General features: G+C 39.7%; 1 protein-coding gene across 1 annotated transcript in view; it reads right to left on the bottom strand.

Annotated features, from left to right (window-relative positions):
- Positions 1-19588: 19588 nt before the first annotated feature.
- The window catches only part of LOC130683238 (serine/threonine-protein kinase TAO1-like), a 57935-nt gene continuing 53002 nt past the window's right edge, over positions 19589-24521 (bottom strand). The window contains 2 exon segments of the mRNA XM_057499499.1: positions 19589-20420; positions 20423-20683. Of these exon segments, the coding sequence (XP_057355482.1) occupies positions 20235-20420; positions 20423-20683 (447 nt within the window). The 3' untranslated portion in view covers positions 19589-20234.

Genomic DNA, 24521 nt, shown 5'->3' with positions numbered 1-24521 from the left:
TTACTGTCTCTGTAGGTTTTCTTTTTCTACAATATCATATAGTTTGGAATTATGGAGTACATAGCCTTTTCAGACTGACTTATTTCACTAAGAAATAATTCATTTAAGGTTGCATGGTGTCTTTTCATGGTCTGATAGTTCAGTTCTTTTTACTGTTGAATAATATTCTATTCTGTGTATGTATCACAACTTGTTTATCCATTTGTCTATTGAGGGACGCCTTGGTTGCTTCCAGTTTGGGGAAATTATGAATAAAGCTGCTATAAGCATTCATGTGCAGAATTTTGTGTGGACATAAAATTTCAACTTATTTGGGTAAATACCCAAGAATGTGACTACTGGATCATATGGTAAGGACTATGTTTAGCTTTGTAAGTTGCCAAATGGGCCTCCATTTTGCATTCACTGCTAGCAGTAAATAAGAATTCCTGTTGCTCCACATCTTTGTCAGCATATGCTATTATCATTTTTTTATATTAACCATTCCAGTAGGTGGGTAGTGATATCTCATTGTTTTGATTTGCAATTTCCTAATGACATGATATTGAACATATTTTCATATGCTTACTTTCCATTTGCATATCTTCTGTGAGATGTCTTTGGTGAGATCTTCCACCTGTTTTTAAATAATGTTGTTTGTTTTCTTGTTCTGGAGTTTTAAGAGGTCTTTGTGTATTTTGGATACAAGTCCTTGAAAGGGTATGTGTTTTACAAAGATATTCTCCCAGCCTGTGTCCTGTCTTATTCCCCAGTGGTGTTTTTCACAGAGTAGACATTTGAAGAAGTCCAGCTAATCAGTTATTTCTTTCATGAACTATACTTTTGGTGTTGTATCTATAAAGTCATCACAAACCCAAGGTCACTTAGGTTTTCTCTTGTTATATTCCAGAAATTTTATAGTTTTGAATTTTACATTTAGGCCTTTGATCCATTTTGAGTTAATTTTTGTGACAGGTGTAAGTCTGTGTCTAAACCCATTTTTTTTTTTTTGCATGTGTTTGTCAAGTCGTTCCAGAACCATTTGTTGAAAAGATTATTCTTTCTCTATTGATTTGCTTTTGCTCCTCTCTAAAAAACAGCTGCCTATATCCATGTGGGTCTTTTTTTTTTTTTTTTTTTACCAATACCACATTATTTTGGTTAGCATAACTTTAAAGTAAATCTTGAAGCTGGATAGTGTCAGTTCCCTTTGTTCTCCAGTAGTGTGATAGCTAGTCTGGCTGTTTTGCCTTTCCACATAAGTCTTAGGATCAGTTTGTTAATATACACAAAATAACTGGGTGGGCTTTTAATTGGGATTCCATTGCATGTATAGATCAAGTTGGGAAGAACTGATATGTTGACAATATTGACTCTTCCTATGCATTAACTGGAATATTTCCCCATTTATTTAGCTCTTTATTCTTTCTTCAAAGTTTTATAGCTTTCATCATATTGATGTTGTACATATTTTCTTGGATTCACTCCTGAGTACTTTTTGGTGCTAATATAAATCGTATTGTGTTATCAGTTTCAGGTTGCAATTATTCACTGTTGGTATATTGGAAAGTAATTGCATTTTATATATTAACCTTGTATCCTGTAACATTGATATAATTACTTATTAGTTGCAGTTTTTTTTTTCTTATTTTTCTACAACGACAAGTGTGTCTTCCACAAAGACAGTTTTATTTCTTTCTTCCAAATCTGTAAATATTTTATTCCTTTGTCCTGTCTTATTGCATTAGCTGGGATTTCCAGTATGATGTTGAACAGGAATGCTGAGAGGAGACGTCCACATCTTGTTCCCAATGTGATGTGTTATTTAGAATTGTTTAACCTCCAAATATTTTGGGATTACCCAGGCATCTTTCTGTTATTGATTTCTACTTTAATTTCACTTTGATCTGAAAGTAGACATTGCACAATTTCTATTATTTTAAAGATTTTAAGCTGTTTTATTACCCAGTATGTGGTCTATGTTGGTAAATGTTCTATGTGATCTTGAGAAGAAATTGTATTTGTTTTGTTGGATGAAGTAGTCTATGGATGTCAGATCCAGATGATTGCTTGTACATATATTCTTTTGGCTTTTCCTGTTGGATCTGCCCACTACTGATAGAGGTGTGTGGAAGTCTTCAATGTGATAGTTGGATTTGGTATCTGACATTAATTTTGGTAAATTCTCAGCCATTATTGCTTAAGATATTTCTTCTGTTCCTTTCTCTTTTCCATAATCCTTTTGGTATTCCCATCCCATGTATGTTATACCTTTTGCAATTGCCCCACGGTTCTTAAGTATTCTGCTTCATTTTTTTTCCCATTCCATTTTCCCTTTGCATTTCAATTTGGAAAGTTTCTAATGACATATCTCCAAGCGCACTGATTCTTTCCTTAGCTGTGTCCACTCTCCTGGTAGGCTTGTTGTTTATTTTTGTTGCAATGTATTTGATTTCTAGCCTTTTGTTTTGGTTCTTTATTAGTGTTTTCATCTGTATGCTCATATTTGTCTGTTCTTGCACATTGTCCAATTTTTCCATTGGAGCCCTTAGAACAATAATCATGATTATTTTTAAGTCTGGGTATGATGATTCCAAAATCTCTGCCATTTGGTTCTGTTGCTTGCCTTTTGCTTTCAGACTGTTTTATCCTAATCTATGGCTTCTTTTCTTTTTTTCTTTTTTTGAGTCTTCAAATTCATAAACACATAGGTCACTTCATTTATTTAGTATTTAGGTCTTGATTTTTTTTTTTTTTGTAGATAATTATTTTTTATTGAAGGGTAGTTGACACACAGTATTACATTACATTAGTTTCAGGTGTACAACATAGTGATTCAACATTTATATACATGACAATTCTGGGTACCAGCTATCACCATACCAAGCTGTTACAATATCTTGATTATATTCATTACATCCCGGTTACTTATTATTTTACCATTGGAAGTGTGTACTGTATTTTTTTTTTGTTGTTGTTTTGTTTTGTTTTGTTTGTGAGGGCATCTCTCATATTTATTGATCAAATGGTTGTTAACAACAATAGAATTCTGTATAGGGGAGCCAATGCTCAATGCACAATCATTAATCCACCCCAAGCCTAATTTTCATCAGTCTCCAATCTTCTGAGGCATAACAAACAAGTTCTTACATGGGGAACAAATTCTTACATAGTGAATAAGTTCTTACATGGTGAACAGTACAAGGGCATATGGCTTATTTTCTTAACAGTGTCTTTCACAGAACAAAACTTTTTAGTGTAATAAAATCTAATTTATCATTTTTTTCTTTCATAGATCTTTCTTTTGGTATTATATTTAAAATTTCATCATCAAACCCAAGGTTGTATATTGTCTTTTCAATGAACATTTCTAGATTTTCCACAAGTTATTTATTATTCCCCAATAATCCTGAATGCTAAAGGCACCATAGGATTCCGTATATAAATGCACCATAATTAATTTAAGCATTTGTCCACAGCTGGGAATTATACAATTTCCATTCACAATAATAAACAATACTTGTGAGATAGCTGATGTAACATTATCATTAATATCTATATTCAATTCCACAGCTAAGAGATTATCAGATAAAATGTGTGCATATCATAAAGATTCTAGAGTTTGACAGAATTGAAAATAGAATTGACACATTGGAAAATGGACATTTGAAAATTCTGCATCTTCACTAAAAATGTGAATTTATTATTCTTAGAAATATTTGAAAGTTGCTAAGGGATGGTGTTTATCTTGTTAAAAGGTAAAACTAGGGCTTAACATCCAAAATATATGAAGAACTCACATGCCTCAACACCCAAAAAAACAACTATTCTGATTAAAAAATGGGCAGAGGGATGAACAGACACTTCTCCAAAGAAGAAATTCAGATGGCCAACTGGCACATGAAAAGATGCTACACATTGCAAATTATCAGGGAAATGCAAATTAAAACCACAATGAGATATCACCTCATACCAGTTAGGATAGCCAACATCGAAAAGACAAGGAACAACAAATGCTGGCGAGGATGTGAGGAAAGGGGAACCCTCCTACACTGCTGGTGGGAACGTAAACTAGTTCTACCATTGTGGAAAGCAATATGGAAGTTCCTCAAAAAACTAAAAATAGAAATAACGTTTGATACAGAAATTCCACTCCTAGGAATTTATCCAAAGAATACAAGATCCCAGATTCAAAAAGACGTATGCACCCCTATGTTTATCACAGAACTATTTACAATAGCCAAGAAATGGAAGCAACCTAAGTGTCCATCAGTAGATGAATGGATAAAGAAGATGTGGTACATATACACAGTGGAATATTATTCGGCCATAAGAAGAAATCAAATCCTACCATTTGCAACAAAATGGATGGAACTAGAGGGTATTATGCTCAGTGAAATAAGCCAGGTGGAGAAATACAAGTACCAAATAATTTCCTTTATTTGTTGAGTATAACAATGAAGCAAAACTGAAGGAACAAAGCAGCAGCAAACTCACAGACTCCAAGAAGGGAACAGAGGTTACCAAAGGCTGTTGGAGGGGAGAGTGGATGGGGAGGGAGGGAGAAGGGGAGTGAGGGGTATTATAATTGGTGCACATGGTGTGTGAGGGGGTCACAGAGAAAACAGTGTAGCACAGAGAAGACAAGTAGTGACTCTGTGGCATCTTACTATTCTGATGCCACAGAGGACAGTGACTACAATGGGGTGGGGTGGGGATTTAATAATATGGGTGAACGTAGTAACCACAATGCTTTTCATGTGAAACCTTTACAAGAGCATATATCAATGATATGTTAATAACAAAAAAAAGCGAAACTAACCAGTGGAATAGTGGTTTCCTTTGTGGTTTTGACATCATGAGGGAGTCTTTTGAGAAGGAGGAATGTTCTATATTTAAAGTGGAGCTTAAATAGTTGTCTATATGCAAAGTTCATGAAATTGTGTACTTAAACTTTCTACACTCTATATAAATTATACTTCAATATAAAGTAAGTAAAATAAGAAGGCAAAGCTTTATTTTGCTTACATTTCAATTTATTTGCTTTTTATGTGTATGTTGGTTTATTTTTTTCTTGTGATAAAGGCTTCGTTTTCTTATATCAGATGGACTTTTATTTTTCATATTGATTCACAAGAGATTTTTGAACATTTACTTCATGCATTTCCATTTATTGCAAATATTGTGTGAACTTGTCACAGTAAAGAATTTGCAAAGCGTGGGCTGCATCAGTGTCATCAGGATTTCTTCTGGCCAAAAGGGAAGTTGAACTCTTTGGGTGGTGGCTTTTTAATCACTTTGGGGACAGTCCCTCTTCCAGGTGTCCCATGTAGCACTGCTCCCTGTGCAGGTATGTTCGCTAAAAGGCCAAGCTTGCATCAATTATGCATCAGAAATAAAGTCACTTTCTTACAGAATGCCCTCCAGAGCTCATTAATGTCTCCTCTGAGCTGCCTTTATGCGGAAAGTTCATCTCTAAGCAGATGACAAATATGTGAATCATAGTTATTGGGAGTCAAAAAGGTTTTTCAAATGATCCCTTTTAGTGGGAAATGATATTTAGAAAACAAGATCTAGGCATTAAGCATCCTTTGCCTCTACTCTAACTTGAAAGAAAATAGGGTTTTTAATAGTAACTCTACAAATTTTACAGTGTTGAGAAAATCTGACTCACACATAGTAGGCACTCAATAAATATTTACTGAATAAATGAATGGAATTAATAAATCAAGGTAGAATGACTCTGCAAAGTGTTCAAGACCAAAGACCAAACTTAGTTAAATTTGGCAACAGTCAGGAGGCTGAGGCCAGTACACATTACATGGGAAACAACAAAGATGAATTTTGGGGCAGGAAAGCAGTCATATTTCAGCCCCTGGGGGAGAGGAGAAAAGGTACATCTGAGAAGGCAAGCTCTTGGAGAATAAGAGGGATGGTATTGATGCCGGGGTTCTTGTTTGCGGAGTCAAAGAATGAACTTAGCAAACAGTCAAGGTAGGAGAGCCAGGGAGAGGCTTTCATTGAGAGATACAGTGAGAGGTCAGAGCTCCTGGCTCACACCAGGAGGGGACAAGAGAGCCCATGGTGGTGCTCTAGGGGTTTTATAGGCAGTTAAATATTTTGGGGAATTTGATAAAGGGCTTAGGGGTGTGGACTTGTTAAGTGGTCCCTGAATATTTCAAATTAACTTAACACAAGAAATTTACTTCTTTGATTTCTCTCTGAGATACTGGTGTCTCGGTCTGGGAGCATATCAAACAAGACTGCCTGCCCAGCCCCCAAGGTGGGCTGAGTTATTGTCTGTTTGCTAAAGAGTAAGTTAAGAATCTTACTTCTTAACTTCCTGGGTATTAAAATGCAATCTTATTTTTAAGATGGAATCCTTCCTGCTTTTTACTATGTTGTTTATGGCTGGGCTTGCTTGCCATTAATTGCCCATATTGCAAATGATCTTACCAGGTCTAAAGGAGGAAAAACAGCACATAGGCCTGGGCCTTTTAGCATGCTAAAGTGAATCTTACACATGATTACAAATGATTAGCGTAATAAAAAACATGGGCTACTTTCCTTTATCTGGAGAATATTAACTGATATTACTGAAGAATGACTCTAGAGGTTAATGTTCAACACAGAGTTTTGGTAGGGGGCTTCCCTGCTCTGACTGTAATTATCTTGCTTTGCCTTTTCCGGAGGCCCTCCCCCTACTCTGACTGCACCCACGGTCCCTGTCTCACTGCTATGAACCAGAAGAGTGGAATGTTTGGGGGCTTAGAGAGGATGTGGGGGTCAGATCCTGGAGCTGACACAACGAGGGGCACCAGGGCCCTAGTTCTACCAGGAGTGCAGAGATCCCAGTCGGTAAATCACTTTGATTATCCAATTCCCCTCTCTTGTTTTGTTTTTAAACTGAATTCAAGAAATCCCAACATAAAACGTTAAAATGAAACTTTAGGTCATGCAAAATCCTGTCTAGCTGCTTGGCCGTGCTGTTTAAGGAAGTGGCTATTCTGCCTCTTTTTTTTCCTCTTGGTGTCTTCCAATCAGCAGCTTCCTAAAGCAGCTTTGAGAACACCCCCCACCCCCCCACCCTCTGCCCTCGACCCAGCTCAGTGGTTGTGAAGCGTAGCCTGAGGTCAGAAACAAGTATCTGTGAATAGAGGCCAGGAGAGGGTACTTTGCTGTGGAGCTAAATCTGGGTTCTTACTTCTTACGTGGTTCTAGAGGAATGTGATTACATGAGACCACATCGTGGGTATCACAACTTCTGCTTTTGTGTTTCAGCTCTGTCCCAAATATCCTCAATGGTCACAAAACTATAGGATGCACTGGAAGAGACGTTTGTATTTAATTTATTCAACCCTTTCCCTTTACAAGCGAGAGAAAGAATTATAAAGGTGAAACCATTTGTCAAGGCAGTGCAGCTGCTCCATAACAAGCCAGGACTGGCGAGTGGCTGTGTCAGGACAAAAGCCATTATGAGATTCCAGGTTAGATGATAAGAAGCAGACAGAAGCTACAGTAAGGGGCCCAGAAGCCTCAGAGACTATCCAACACATCTTTTCCTCAGATCTCCCTGTAATATCATGATGGGCAGCTATTAGTAAGAGAGGCCTTAACCCACTCCAGCAGAATGACTCAGAATCCTTAGAGGTGCTGCCTCAACTCACGCTCCAGGTCAAACGATGGCCAGTTTGGGAGCCACTACCTTTGTTCAAATTCCTCATTTACAGATTTGTAAATTGAGGCCCAGGGTGGGAGAATGATGTGCCCAGAGTCCCTCTGACAACTTAGTAAAGAACTAAAACCAGAGCTCAGAGATGCAATCACCATGCCCATTTATGCACTAGGCCCCTTTGCTTGGTCCCTGGCGGGACAGGCCCTAGAAGCTCTAATGTTTTGTGCCTGAAAATTCATGTTACAGGGAGAAGCAATTGTGAGCCCAGTGGGAATGTAAATAATTTCACAAAGGATTACTGATACGTCTCCCATGGGTTGCACGAGCAGATTCTCTTTCGGCTTGGGGACATGTAGCTTATTCCACCAAGCCCTGGCATCATCTTGCCCCACTCAATGCCTAATATTTGTGTGGCACAGAGCACTTTCTGAGACTCAGGAAATTATCTCCTAATGTCTGTTGTTCTTGTTCTTTATAACTTCATGGAAAAAACTGGAATGTTAGGATAAACTTCTCAGTGGTGTTGGGGGATACCGGGTAGGTGCAAGGAGGAGAGGTAGGCAGGGTTGCTCGACTTAATGGGGCAAGTCCACACTATTATGAGAACTTTGTGTTGATGGCAGCAGGCAGGCTGTTCAGTTGCTCCTGCCCTTTTGGGGTGTCATTGGGGTGTGGATGGAAGCCTCCTGGCCTGCTCTGAGGTCATGTGGGGTCATTTGTTGTGATCCTGGGTTTTTGGCTGGCTTGGTAGTGTGGACTCTAGGCACTGCCTCACCCTGCTCTGTCTCCTCTGGTGGCTGTGGAACAGTGTGGAACAGCATGGCACAGCATATCATAGGTTGTTCTTAGCCATCTTCCAGTAGTTTCCTCACTATAACTGAGTGGAGGGCTCTGGTTCTGCTCTAGTCTTTATTCACTTGGGCTGTTAGATTTCTTTCATCAGGAATATGCCTGGTCACCAAGGCAGGTCAAAGAGACATGGAGATTCTTATATTAACTCTCAAAGGCCTCTGCCTGGAGTGACATATGTCACTTCTGCTTATGTTTTATTGATCAAAGTGGGTCAGACATCTTGCCTGTCTTCAAGATGGCCTGGGAATATAATCCAGCCATTCTGAATAAGAACTGGAAATATCAGCTGGGATTTCTAGTCCCCACTGCATGCTCCATGTTATCCATATTGGTTTACTAACTGTTAAGCATTGTAAAGAAGCCACAGTTTTACGTGATATTCCTAGATTAAACAATTTCTAATATTTCATGTTCAAAATAGCCCACTCCTTTTTAGAAAAGACTTTTATGTTAACTCAAGGCCGAGTGGTGAGTCTAAATAGTTTCATCATATTTAGGGCACTCCCATAGCATTCTAAATTAAGCTGTGTTATTTTTGCTCCCCCACCCCGCTGCATAATTGACTTTACCTAAATGTCAAGGAACTATATTAATGACTACCATGTCACGTTATCTACATCAACTCAGTAAAAGGAGGAAATTATTACAAAGCCCTTAATGGATGCAGATGTTCCTTAGGGCAATGCTTTTATTTCATTTATGAAGTCACGATTACACTTAGGAAGGCTAAGAGCCTCCAGGTTACACACTGCAAGAAGTCATTGTGCTATGAAATGTTCTTTATCACATGCAAAATAGTCACTGTTTACATCAGTGTTCTTTTAAGTTTTGACCAGTCTATCTGATGTAATACTATATATTATACTCCAGAACATTCTGAACCAAAATGTTCTATTATCTTTATGTCAGAACAACTGTTTTTTTTTTTAATTTTTAATAATACCTTGTTTATTAAGTAAGACCTCATAGTTATTATGTTGGCTAGAAGCCAGTTTTAGGGGCTTTGATTCCTTCCTCTTTTTAATTTAATTTAATTTTTGAGAGGGCACCTCTCATATTTATTGATCAAATGGTTGTTTAAGAACAACTGGTTTTTATTCTACATTTTTAAAGATAAGAGTGTGTAACATTAAGTAGATGGTAGAAACTTTAGGCCAGAATAGTAAACATTCATGTATTCTAGCACAGGAACGACTGGAAAGCTGTGCATCTCTCCAGGCGCCGCCCGCTTGGGCGCCCAGCCCCGGGGCTCCCGGCCTGAGCACCTTGGGGAAGTGACCTCGTTCTCCGCCTGCAGCTGCCAGGCCGGCCTCATTCCGCACTGGGAATCTCCGGTAAGAAACTGTGACTGCAGCGTACAGCTCCAGAATGGGCAGCTTTAGCTCTGTGGTGTTTAATTCTATTGCTTTTCTCATTGCAGTCTCCGAGGTTGCGCTAATCACACCCAATCAGAGGAGAGGGGCCTCGGGTGCTTACGGAGGGGAGGGAGAAGGGAAGGGGGAGGGAGGGGACAGGGGGAGGGGTGGGAGGGGAGGGAAGGGGGAGGGAGGGGACAGGGGGAGGGGTGGGAGGGGAGGGAAGGGGGAGGGAGGGGACAGGGGGAGGGGTGGGAGGGGAGGGAAGGGGGAGGGAGGGGACAGGGGGAGGGGTGGGAGGGGAGGGAAGGGGGAGGGGAGGGGAAGGGAAGGGGAGGTGGGGGAAGAGGAAACTGCAGCCGGGTTCAGGTGGGTTTCATTTGAGGAAGGCCTTCCTTTCTTTCACTTACTGGAAACGTTGTGAGGATTTGTGACACTTCTAAGAACTTCTGAAATGTTTCCCTGGCATTTCCCCTAACTCAGAATAAGATGCCAGAAGAACTTCCAGTGATTTTTGAATGGTGGCACCCTTATTGTAGGAAACATAAAAATACACCAAATGCCTAAAGGAAAGGACTGAGTACATCTGCATTTAGGGTGACTGGTTCTTTCTGAGGAAGCCTGGAATTACTCGCTTTTGGCATTAGAAGTCCAGCGTCCCAGGAAATCCCTCAGTCCTGGGTAAACTGGGGTGGTTGGCCATCTTATCTGCATCTTAAATACTAAGATTGAATCTGGCTATTTTTACTTATTTTATCCCTTTCTTCTCTCTTCATTGCACTATGTGTATGTATACATGCATAAATTTATGTATATTGTGTTTTTTATATCACACTTATGCATATATGTGGTGTATACATATACACACAGACATAAGGAACATTTGTTGATATTTGTATCTTTTATCACTTCACATTGATCTTTCAAGTCTTGAATTGCTTGATATTTTTCAATTGCTTGAATTGTAAAGGCTTCATATATATACCACATATATACCATAGTTAAAGCATGTGGTGTCCATCGTGACAAAACTCCCAGGCCAGATGAATACACCGTTGAATTTTATCAGACATTTAGAGAAGACATAATACCCATTCTCCTTAAACTTTTTTAAAAAATAGAAGAGGAGGGAATACTTCCAAACCCATTCTATGAAGCCAGCATCACTCTACTACCAAAACCATACAAATACCCCTCCAAAAAAGAAAATTACAGACCAATATCCCTGATGAACATAGGTGCAAAAATACTCAACAAAATATTAACAAATTGAATTAAAAAATACATAGAGAGGATCATACACCATGGTCAAGTGGGATTCATCTCAGGGATGCAGCATTGGTACAACATTCAAAAATGCATCAACATCATCAACCACATCAACAAAAGGACAAAAACCACATGATCATCTCCATAGATGCTAGAAAAAGCATTCGACAAAATTCAACATCCATTCAGAAAAAACTCTAAACAAAATGGGTATAGAGGGAAAGTACCTCAACATAATAAAGCCCATATATGACAAAACCACAGTCAACATCATACTTAACAGCAGGAAGCTGAAAGCTTTTCACCTAAGATTGGGAACAAGATAGGGATGCCCACTCTCCCCAGTTATTCAACATAGTACTGGAGGTCCTAGCCACAGCAATCAGACAACACAGGGAAATAAAAGGCATCCAGATCGGTAAAGAAGAAGTGAAACTGTCACTATTTGCATACAACATGACATTGTACATAAAAAACCCTAAGGAATCCACTCCAAAACTACTAGAACTAATATCTGAATTCAGCAAAGTTGAAGGGTACAAAATTAGTACACAGAAATCTGTCGCATTCCTATACACTAACGATGAACTAGCAGAAAGAGAAATCAGGAAAACAATTCCATTCACAATTGCATCAAAAAGAATAAAATACCTAGGAATAAACCTAACCAAGGAAGTGAAAGACCTATACCTTGAAAACTACAAGACACTCTTAAGAGGAATTAAAGAGGACACTAACAAATGGAAAATAATCCCATGCTCTTGGCTAGGAAGAATTATTATTGTCAAAACAGCCACCCTGCCTAAAGCAATCTACAGATTGAATGCAATCCCTATCAAAATACCAACAGCATTCTTCAACAAACTGGAACAAATAGTTCACAAATTCATATGGAACAACAAAAGACCATGAATAGCCAAAGCAATCCTGAGAAGGAAGAATAAAGCGGGGGTATCTCGCTTCCAACTTCAAGCTCTACTACAAAGCCACAGTAATCAAGATAATTTGGTATGGGCACAAGAACCGACCCCCAGACCAGTGGAACAGAATAGGGAGTCCAGATATTTATCCAAGCATATATGGTCAATTAGTATACAATAAAGGAGCCATGGACATACAATAGGGAAATGACAGCCTCTTCAACAGTTGGTGTTGGCTACCACCAACAGGACAGCTACATGTAAGAGAATAAAACTGGATCATTGTCTAACCCCATACACAAACGTAAATTCAAAATGGATCAAAGACCTGAATGTAAGTCATAAAACCATAAAACTCTTAGAAAAGAACATAGGGAAAAATCTCTTGGATATAAACATGAGCAACTTCTTCATGACAATATCTCCCTGGGCAAGGGAAACAAAAGCAAAAATGAACAAGGGGGACTATATCAAGCTGAAAAGCTTCTGTACAGCAAAGGGCACCATCAATAGAATAAAAAGGCATCCTACAGTATGGGAGAATATATTCGTAAATGACAGATCTGATAAAGGGTTGACATCCAAAATATATAATGAGCTCATGCATCTCAACAAACAAAAAGCAAATAATCCAATGAAAAAATGGGCACAGGATCTGAATAGACACTTCTCCAAAGAAGAAATTCAGATGGCCAACAGGCACATGAAAATATGCTCCACATCCCTAGTCATGAGAGAAATGCAAATTAAAACCACAATGACATATCACCTCACACCAGTAAGGATCGCTACCATCCAAAAGACAAACAACAAATGTTGGCATGGATGTGGAGAAAGTGGAACTATCCTACGCTGCTCGTGGGTATGTAAATTAGTTCAACCATTGTGGAAAGCAGTATGGAGATTCCACAAAAAACTCAAAATAGAAATGCCATTTGACCTAGGCGTTCCACTCCTAGAAATTTACCCTAAGAATGCAGGAGCCCAGTTTTAAAAAGACATATGCACCTCTATGTTTATCACAGCACTACTTACAATAGCCAAGAAATGGAAGCAACCTATGTGTCCAACAGTAGATGAATGGATAAAGAAGATGTGGTACATAGACACAATTTGATATTATTCAACCATAAGAAGAAAACAAATCCTACCATTTGCAACAGCATGGATGGAGCTAGAGGGTGTTATGCTCATTGAAATAAGCCAGGCAGAAAAAGATAAGTATTAAATGATTTCACTCATCTGTGGAGTATAGGAACAAAGAAAACACTGAAGGAACAAAAGAGCAGCAGACTCACAGAACCCAAGAATGGACTGTTACCAAAAGGAAAGGGACTGGGGAGGATGGGTGGGAAGGGAGGGATGAGGGGAAAAAAAGCCGGGGGTGGGGGCATTACTATGAGCATTCATAATGTAGCGGGATCATGGAGAGGGCTCTACAACATAGAGAAGACAAGTAGGGATTCTACAGCATCTTACTATGCTTATGGACAGTGAATGTAATGGGGTATAGGAGGGGACTTGGTGGGTGGGAGTCTAGTAAGATAATGTTCCTCATGTAATTGTAACTTAATGTTACCAAAAAAAAGAAATTAGAGATTGGAAATATGTTACTAATAGAAGCTATCTTTGAACAGGAAGATAATAGATGATAACCAATTTATTATTTTGGATAGAGTATTCTTGGTTCAAGGCCCTTCTGTTTCATTAAATATATCATGCCATTCTCTTCTGGCCTGTAAGGTTTCTGTTGAGAAGCTTGATGATAGCCTGATGGGTTTTCCTTTGTAGGTGATCTTTTTCTCTCTCTGGCTGCTTTTAATACCCTGTTCTTGTCTGTAATGCTTCTCTGTATTCCTGTTCTCTGATTTCTATTCCATTAACAGTTTCTTCCACTTCATCCAGTCTGCTCTTAATTCCTTCCATTATTTGTTTCATTCCTCTTACTGCCCTCTGGAATTAATCCCTTAGCTCTTGCATATTTCTCTGCAGCTCCATCAGCATGGTCATGACTTTTATTTTGAATTCTTTTTCAGCAAGATTGGTTAGTTCATTCTCACCACACCCTCTATCTGGTGTTTGAGTGATTTTGGACTGAATCACATACTTCTGCCTTTCCTTGGTGATGGAATTGATTGCTGGCATGTGGCGTGTGTGTCAGCTAAGAGCACAAAGTCCCTTCCTGCTTGCTGATCGCCTTGCCCATCTCTGCTGTCTGTGCAGGTTACCTGCACACAGGTAGCAGCCTCTGGTTTAATTCCCTGAGCTGTCATGGGCAGGGTGGTCCTCGGGATTGCCTAGGGCACTGGCAGGAGTTGCAGGCAATCTGCATGTGTTTGCTGCAAGAGCAGAGCCCCTACATGCCTTCTGGACTTTGCACTGGATTCCTCTGCCTGTGTCAGTCAACAGGGTGCAGGGGGAAGCTTCTGGGTTAATACTCTGAGCTGCCCTGGGCAGGGGGCCTTTTGGATGGCTTAGGGCACTGTGGGGGTTGCAGGTGAGCAGCACGTGCTCGCTGTGAGAATAAGCCCCTTTGTGCCTTCCAGCTCTGCACTGTCTCTCTGCTGTCTGTGCCCGGAAGCTGCACACAAGGGCAGCCTCTGGGTCTGGCCTGGTTAGCTGCTTGCTGGGAGAAGACTGTGTGGTTGCTGTGGGCAGGGTTGCTCCCCGGCTGCTCTGCAGCAATGGCGGGTCAGCCAGTTTGCTTGCAGTGCTGGCAGGGGGTAATGAATGGCAGGCTGCTTATCACTATGAGGGGCTTCAGAGCTGCATTGCCACCCAGGGGATTAGGGCACCTGAAGTTCCTTAAAATTCCCAGCCTGCTGGGATGAGTGTGCCAGGACGATTTTGTCCACCTGTTAAACCCTTGTCCCTTTAAGAATTTTTTAAAAATTAATGAATTAATTTTTTGGTATCATTAATATACAATAACATGAACAACATTGTAGTTACTAGATTCCCCCCATTATCAAGTTCCCACCACATACCCCATTACAGTCACTCTCCACCAGCATATTAAGATGCTATATAATCACTGCTTGTCTTCTCTGTGCTATACTGCCTTCCCCATGACCCCCCCATTATGTGTGCTAATCATGAGGCCCCTTTGTCCCCTTATCCCTCCCTTCCCACCCACCCTCCCCAGTCCCTTTCCCTTTGGTAACTGTTAGTCCATTCTTGGATTCTGTGAGTTTGCTGCTGTTTTGTTCCTTCAGTTTTTTTCTTTGTTCTTATGCTCCCCAGATGAGTGAAATCATTTGATAGCTGTCCCTCTCCACCTGGCTCACCTTTAAGACTTTTAAAGTGCCCGCTTTTCTTTTGTCCCAGGGCAGCCGGCTGTGGGGACCTATTTGCAGTCTTAGTCTCGGATTTTACTTTTCTTTTTCTCTAATATCCATTACACCATGCAATGTGGCCGTGCTCCCAGCGCAGATTACTAGGGTTGGTCATTTAGCAGTACTGTGCTTCCACTCCCTCCCCACTCTGACTCTTTTCCTCCCATGGGTGAGCTGGGGTGGGGGTGCGTGCTCAGGTCCCGCCGGGTCATGGCTTTGTATCTTACCCTTTTAATGAGATGCTGAGTCCTTGTAGATGTAGATGTAGCCTGGCTGTTGTACTGTATCTTCTGGGCTCTCTCTTAGGAATAGCTGTATTTGCTGTATTTTCAAAATATATATGGTTTGGGGAGGAGATTTCCACCACCCTACCCACACTGCCATCTTGAGAAGCTCCTCTTCACCGCTGAATTTTATCAAACATTTAGTGAATACCTAATACCCAACCTCCTTAAAGTTTTCCAAAAAGTAGAAGAGGAGGGAATACTCCCAAACTCTTTCTCTGAGGCCAGCATCACTCTAATACCAAAACCAGGTAAAGACACCACAAAAAAAGAAAATTATAGACCAGTATCCCCGGTTTGGGTCAGGCCGTTAAACACTACAATTGGACATCTAAGAGCTTTGCCATGAAATTTAAATTAGTCATTGAGAAAGAGGGCAGCTGCTTTGACAGGAAGCTCCATCCTGGCCTCGCAAACAACAACGAAGCAGTTTAAAGAGGCGAGATGTTTACCAAAAGCCATATCCTAAGGCTTGGTATGGGGAGTTCCTGGGGTTACAGTTTGAGGTTTGGATAATCTTAACCTAGCCTTGTTCTTATAGAGCAAATGAAAAGAAAATGAACTATCCAAGAATCTAAATTGAAATGCAAATAACACTCAGTTGTCTTAGGCAGGTTATTCTGTCCTGGAGAAATTACCTAGCTCCTCCTCCCCACATTCCTCACCTAACATTCTTTCACCATTTCTGATCAGGAGAAATAACAAAAAAATGAAATCCAAAGAAGCCATTCTACTGCTGGGTAACAGCCTCTGCATAAGGCTTGATGAGGAAGAATGTCTGACACCCGGCCCCCCTCCCCCAGCACCTGGTGCAGTGCGGATTTCATTAATTAGGGTCTCCTGTCCCATGTGCAGGACCGCAGGATTATGCAGAACTGCCAGCAAAGTGGAAGCAGCCCCGTGGTGTTTTAACACCCCTCACCTCCCCCCTCCCCACCCTGCTGAAAGGGCCCCTAAGGACTAAATCTGGATCATGCCTCTAGGCCAGATACCATGGGACTCTGATTTTTTAAGATAATATCTTTTGGAGAAATTATGGTTGGTTTCCTTTCCTTTTTCATAGGAAAGCAAGCTTGCAGGGGGTGGGTACACAGACATATACCTTTTCGGGTATAGTCTTGAAGCTCTCAGAACAGCAGAACAGCCCTCGTCCAGGTTCCACTAATTCCCTTGGACCCACAGCACTAACACCTAAGCCCTCAACTATTTCTCCTCTGTGGCCCTTGGGCTCACAGGCTATCTCAGGAAGCTGCTTCTTTCTCATCTCCTCATTACTTGATGGCATCACTACTTTTTCAGTCCCCTTTGGCCAAGAAAGTACAGTTCCTATTCAAGCAGGCTTGGGTGACCATGTCCTTTAGTCTAGCAGTGAAGGAATCACCTGAATTGGCTCTGCTTTGGTTAATAGCAAATCACATGACACCAGTTAGAGAAACCCCAGCTACACTTTTCTGAGAGAATGTGAGTCCCTCCTTGAACAGAGTAAGCTACAAGTTTGAGGAAGCAAGGAACAGACAAACCCAAAGTACCACTGACTTGGAGTTTTCCAGGTAGTGAGTCTTCAGCGATCCTCTCAGGCCTCATTTGCCACCTCTTGGTCTCCTCATTTCTCATAAACACCTCCAGGCGGTGAGGGGGAACACTCCAGTGATGTAATTAAAGGAGGCATTACTTCTGAAGTAGAGACTGGGTCCTCTGTCTACACCAATGAATCAGAATGCAGGAAGCAGACAGCTGCCTCTGCAGGCTTCTTTGAGTTCTGCTGAGTTCTGATTTCTGATACCTAAGTGTCTTGCCAATGGGTTTCAGTCCTGGGCAAGTTCACTATGGATTCAATGTGACCAAAGAGATTGACAGCAATACGTTCTTGGGGTGAAAGGGTTATTCCCAACTTTATTCCCAGGTGGCAGGTCAGTCCCTAAAGTCCTGTTCACTCAGAGTGAGTCTGCATGCAGCAAGTCGGTCTCTGCCTCTGGGCCTCTCAGCCTGCACAGCCATCCTCTGGGCCTGTCTGTCCACACAGCCATCCTCTGGGCCCCTCTGTCCACACAGCTGTCCTCTGGGCCTCTCTGCATAGTCGTCCCACACAGCCATCCTCTGGGCCTCTGTCCTCAGTGCTGCCACCATTCCAGCCTCTGCTCTGCTCTCCTGCAGCCTTGCAGCCCTGCCACTGTGTCACACCCAGAACACTGGGCAGGGTTCTTCATATAGAGTCAACAGCCATGTATTGCCCACAGGTGTGCAGTGAGCTAGTCAACCAACGCCAGGTGAGAATCCTCGCCACAGGAACTCTCATTTTATCCACACTAAGGCTGCTAAGTGATAATTTAACTCTCTCAAAAATATAGTATTTTATATACTTATACATAGGTTTCCAGGGTGAGTTGGCCAAAGATGGTAGTATGAAAAACATATCACCAGATCCTTGCTTTGAGATTTGTCATCTCTCTGTGCCACTTGGCACAGATCATGGGAGGACATGTGTGGGGAAATAAGGTGGCCTAGATTAGATATAAGTTCTCTTCTCATCTGAGAGCCGGTGAACTAAAATAATGCTGTTGAGCTCAGTGGGTTTAAAATTGTCTGGTTGGTTTATGGGCTTGAAGATCAGATCACAGACCTGATCCAGATCCTGGGAGTTGGGAGATGACATAAAGATTTTAATTAAGATAACTCTGCTAAAGTGATGAGAGAGTAATTTAAAATAACCAATAATCTTGCATTAAAGTGTCCAGGAAGAGCTAAAAGTTTGAAAAGTGGAATTTCATGAAAACAAAGAATAAAAGACACCAATGCATCAAAAAATAAACATCTCTAGCCTTTCAGTCATCCTGTGTAATCAGAGAGTACCTTGCCCTAGTGTTTATCACTAGTGTGGCTGAGAAAAAATCTCCAACTCGTTCGCCTCTGAATAATATATAAATTACAGTTTCCCTGCAATGATGGCATGTCATTATTTTTTGAATGCCCAGAAAGAAATGTTCTGTCTGTCCTCTGAAGCTCTGTGTGCTGAGCCATGCTCGCCCACCTGTGGAGCTGGCAGAGCCCCCTGTCCACCCTCCATCCTCTAGGTGCTGCTTTGTAGATCTAGCCTCTGTGCCCAACATTAACCAGTAGCGGCTCTGTTTAATCAACAACCTGGCCTCCTGCTCTGGGCTAATAATTTGCCAGCAAGCTCAAAATTCCCTGATTATCAATGGTATCTATGTAGAGATATTTTCCAGAGGGCAATTAGTAACTTGTGTGGGGGATAGAGCACTGAGGTAGTTTGGAGATGTGGCTTCTAGTTTCTACTTCATCTGACTCATGACCTTGGGAAAGTTATTTCATGAGTTGTTCCCTATGAAAAGACTGAGACTGTGAATAGACCTTAATTTGGTCTGTTAGAATATAATGAAACAGTCAAAGTAGCTAGATCCTGTTCTCCGAGTCTATTAAAGACTTCTATGATGAAATGGCATCTACTTTCTGATCCGAATCTATTCTCCAGTTCTTACAAAGCCAGACGTCCCAGTTATTAATTCCATTGCAAAGTTGGGAAGGGCCTGCAAGATGGGCATCTCTGAGGCTCTCAGGCTGGGCCCTGGGCTGCCCACTGTACACTCCCCACACACAGACACACACACTCTGAGAACCATAATATGGCTGATGAGTCTCACACTGGTTCATTTGTTCCAGCCAGAAACCACCTGTTTTCCTATTTCTTTTGAATCATGGTCAGAGAAGCTGTGCTTAAGGTCTCACAACTAGTATTGATGGGGCTGAAGATGACCCAGATCAGTGCTGTGAAGCAATTCCCACAAAACGTGTGACCCCCTGAAGCACCTCAATCTCACCATGCCTCAAAGAAGGCACAATTGAATGGACCAAAAAAAAAAGTCCCTGACAAACTTGCAGCATTGAGAAAAAGAATTAGGTTGTCTTCTCTCTGAAAAAGTCAATGCAACCCTTTAGTGTTCATGGATTTCTACTTTTTTTCCTACTTCAAATGAGGCCAATTTAATAAACAAAAGTCAGACAAAATACATTTATTTAATAAACAAAATACATTGGTGAGGGGATACAGGTGTTTCCATAATAACTTGTTCTGGCACATGCTCCCTGCTGTGAGTGGCTCATAAGAATCTGGGTGGGGTATACGGAGAAAGGCTTTAGATCTTTTCACAAATTTCTTAGGATAGAGTTGCCCAAAGGTGATGATGACTCAGGCCACTGCTGAATTCTGTTTTTGCAGTTTTCAGAAAATACCCTATCTAACCAGTTTCTTTTTCCTACGTGCATTATGTGTGTGTGTGTGTGTGTCTGCATATTTGATAAATACACATACACACCAATTCCCCTTTTCATAAAATTTCCCCAAAAGTTAAAAACAAAAAACACAAAACCCAACAGCTAAATACTATGACATCCCAATTAGTAAACACAAAACAAAACGCTTTACAAAAATGAGTAAAATATACCACATGCACTCAGCTTCCACACGGTATTAGCCAAGTGAGGAGGCTGCTGGGGTGATGTCTGTAGTGGCGGCCAGCTCAGCGGAATTGCCATTCTCAGTTATTAAGTTACGTGTAAGACATGTGTGACCCACTGGATGTTTGTGAAGTGACGCTCGTGCTTCTGCTCATGCCCTGTTCGGTCCATCCCCCGGCAGCTGTCCGCCTCAGAGCCTGAGGGCCATTGCCAACTCCCATACTGCTACCTCGGGGTACCCAAGGCATTGGCGTGGAATGGTGACCTCCATGACTAGGGACCCACCTTGCATTGGATGGCCGCAGGCTTGTGGTGGGCCACCTATGGGATGCCCCGAGTGAGGTCCTGGACCCCCAGTTGGACTGTGAGGCAAATCAGAAGCTCTGGAGGAGCTGTGGCTGAATGCGTCAGGGGCAAGGTTACTAAAACCTAGTCTTTCGCTTTCAGACTTGAAAGCGTTCAATTGTGTTGCTCGACGCTCCAGCAGGCTTTGTATTCGTTCCGTAGATTCATTCTGAAACGTCAGTACCTCTTCTTCTATCTGTTGTGGTTTGGGGGGGGAAGCAAAAAGAAAGCTCATTTATTTTAAAAAATCTATAAACTACAGAAGCAATAATTATTGTGGTTTAAAGTGAATCATAAAATGTCCACTCAGGCTATTTTAAAGGATGTACATTTAAAAATCAAAGAGATGTACTGTAGGAATCATATATAACTTATATTGCTAAAATATATAAAAACAAGTTCTTAAAAGCAAAGGTCTTAACCTCTATTAAAATAATAAATGAAGGCAATTATCATCAATGGCTACTAAATCCACTAGGTAAAAACAATGAAAAAGAAAATGTATAAGGAAAATCTAGCCTTATTAGACATACCATCATGTCACTCTAATAAAATAAATATGGTATTGGTGTAGGAACCAGCAATTAGTAAAACAGAAACAGAATGAAGCTTGTAAGTTTTTAATGCAGAACGAAAGCACTAATTAATTTAATGGGAAAAACAACACAGGCACAAGTGGCCAACCACCTGGAAAAGAATAAAAATGGAACCTCATCTGATACCATATTCCACACAGATCAGAGCATTAAGGGATTAAGAGTGTAAGTGAAGGCACTGAACAAACAAAAACTATAAAGTTTCCATTAGAAAGTTAGGACACTCTATGTACTTAGAAATTAGTGGTTGGGTAGCCATCACAATCAGTTCTGGACAACTCACAGGCTTACAAATACATACAGCTGACTATAAATTTTTTTAATGTGAAAAAATACATAATAAAGTCAATGACAATGGGAAGAAGCTGATGGAGAACTTGTTAATGAATGAGAATACCTGAACCCACTCATCAAATATCACTTCAAAGTGGGACAACTAGACATTATACATCTTTTGATGTGATGCAAAAGGAAGTGTAACACAGTAACCCTTACGAAAATTCCTCACCAAAATTTTTAAAAGGAAAAAAACTTTTTAATATAATCATGCCCCTCGATCTAATTACCAGATTACAGGAAATATAAAGTAAAGAGGAATGCATTAAGTGACACCATGAGGTTGGAATCAGCCAAATCCAAAGGTGAGAATTCCTACAGAGCAAATGACCCAGTCCACAATAATACAAGAAAGGGCAGGGGAGACCGAAAGGCTTAAAAGACAATCAAATGCAATGTCTAGACCGTGTTTGGGCCCCAGTCTAAATAAACCAAGAAGACATTTTTTAGATACAAAGGAAAATTTAAGTATGGACTGAGTATTAGGTAATCTTAAACATTTATTATAATTTTGTTAGTTAACACAGTGGAATTATGACTATGTTAAAGTAAAAGAGTCCTTATTTCCTTATCTGTGTTTGGAGTGAAATGATTCTATGCTGGGATTTGCTTTAAAATATTCCAGATACTCTGCCCCATATTCTGCCCCCCTAAAAAGCTGCATGTGGAGTGGGGAAACACATGAAATATTAGCAAGATACTGGTAACTGTTGAAGTTGGGTAATGAGTATTTGGGGACTTCATTGTACTAATTCTTAATAATTCCACTAATATTTTTGTGTATGTTTGAAAATTTCCATGACACAAAGATTTTTAAAAATAGGAAATAAAGAGTATTTTAAATAAATATTCAATTAGGTTTCAAGATATTTGAGGACTTAAACCAATAGTCATTGTTCTCTACAGAAACCTAGCTCAACGGATATGTTTAATTTTTGTGTATTTTTTTTTTACTAAGTTATCACTGATATACAATCTTATGAAGGTTTCACATGAGCAACATTGTGGTGACAAAATTCACCCATATTATCACGTCCCCTCTTATATGTCATTTTTTAAAGTGCCCTTTATAAAAAACACAATTTAGCATGGAAACACATGCAAATAAAAAACTACCACATAATGTGATCAGAAGTAATAACAGATTTATAAGGTGAAGCAGAAATACAAAGGGATGGAGTAAGTCACTGTATAGGGGAAGAAGAGTAGGGCAAAGAAGTCTTCTCAGAGAAGGTGACAGAGACTGGATTCTGAAGGAAAAGCACAAGTTTACCAGAAGACAAGGGAAGGGAAAGATATTTTCAGCAGAGGGAACATGGGCAAAGGCATGCAAAATGATAAAATGTGTGTGGGGAATTACAAATAGGACTTTGGTAGGGTGAATTTGAAAATTATTAAACTCTAAGTGCTCAAGTGTTACAAAGGTTTAAAGAGGGCATTTCGTAATGAAGGTTGAAAGAGAACTTAGATTAGACACAATGCTTCTTTTAAGGGAAAGGTATTAAATTGTCTGTGGTGACTTCTGAGTGGTGGGATTAAAGACATTTTAATTTCTATTTGTTTCTCTATAATTGCCAAATTTAAAAAAATGTGTATTTGTAAAATAACTTTTCTACTCTTTAATATCTACATATAAAATACCCAATTCATATAGAATTAAATTAATATATCTGCAAGGATTCAAATAACTTCAAATTTTTCTTTTAAATATTTTTTTCTTTTCTATTTTAAATTTTCAAAACTCCATTTATTAAGAACATTTAATTCAAAGGACCTAATAAATGATAGGCTTGTACTGAGGATTTAACTAATTTGAATGCCTTGTATATTATTTGAAGGAAACTCATGATAAAAATGTTAAACACATTAATGCTTATCCACTTTTATTCAGTAAGCACAGCTTCAATTTTGTTTTGAATTAGTTTTGTCATTTAAGAAACTCAGAATATTTTTCAATAAAAATTAAAACTAATTAAGAAGGGTGGTTTCACTGAATATAAGACTTCTGAGACTTCTCTCCTAACCTATCTTTTCTGAAATCAAATGTGATATTTTTGTGTGAATACTTTCAGTTTGAAATGTCCTATAAGATATTCCAATTGTCAGTTCTTATTTAAAAACTACCAACCATGTTATTGATACTAAGTGAAATATTCAGGAAAAATTAAAGGAAATGATAAAACAAAGAAAAGCCTATTTATACTTGGAAATACTGCCACTTTTTATGCATGTATGAAATTCACATAGAATTTTAACGTTTATAGTTATGTTGTCATTTTGCTGAAATTTAATGTAAATGAAGCACAAGAAAAGTTGCAGTAAGACCTCATGTGAGCCTCAACTGAGGCTTACTCTGCTGGTGACCTGGAGGACAGTTCTTGGTTCATTTGGAGGCTCAAAGCAATCTTCAAACAGAATTATTATTCATCTAGAAACAACTAACATTCTCTCTGGTTCCACCTCTATTTTCAGATGACTGTTTCTTATCTGTACAATCAGTAAGCACAAAGTACAGAAAATATAGATGTTACGATGTTTACAAATCATACCATGGGTGTATCACGGCCTTGGGAGTAACCAACTGGCTGACCCCAAACTGCTTTATATTCATGCACTTCACTTGAAATGTAAACATGAGCCCTAAAAATCAAGTAGCAACTCAAAGCACTGTAGATTTATTCCACTGTTTCTTTTATTATTTTTAATACTAAATGACCTTATGCATGTCCATTATCAAAATAATGTAAACCATCACAACCAGTCTCCTATATTAATATAGCCACTATAAGCATTAGTTCAATTCACTTTAAGTGTGATTTGTCTTTATTTTATTCAACACCTCATAAGCATTTTCCCCATTATTACTATCTTTGTAGCCATCATTTAAATGGTTGAGTAAGATTTTAAGTGGCTTGGTCATGAGCACTTAATTATTTTATATGGTTAGGTGTTTTAAACCATTATAAATGATGCTATAATTAACATATTTATGCATATTGCTTTTACTGTATTCAGGATTTCTTTTCTCTAAATTCTTTGCTTAACATTTTCAAAGATCAATACATACTTCCAAATTGCTTTCCAAAATGCACTAACAATGTA

The sequence above is a fragment of the Manis pentadactyla genome, chromosome 4 (assembly GCF_030020395.1).
Source record: "Manis pentadactyla isolate mManPen7 chromosome 4, mManPen7.hap1, whole genome shotgun sequence".
Classification (NCBI taxonomy): Eukaryota; Metazoa; Chordata; class Mammalia; order Pholidota; family Manidae; genus Manis; species Manis pentadactyla.
Note: the sequence above shows the minus strand (reverse complement) of the source record. Positions and strands in the feature narration are given on the sequence as shown.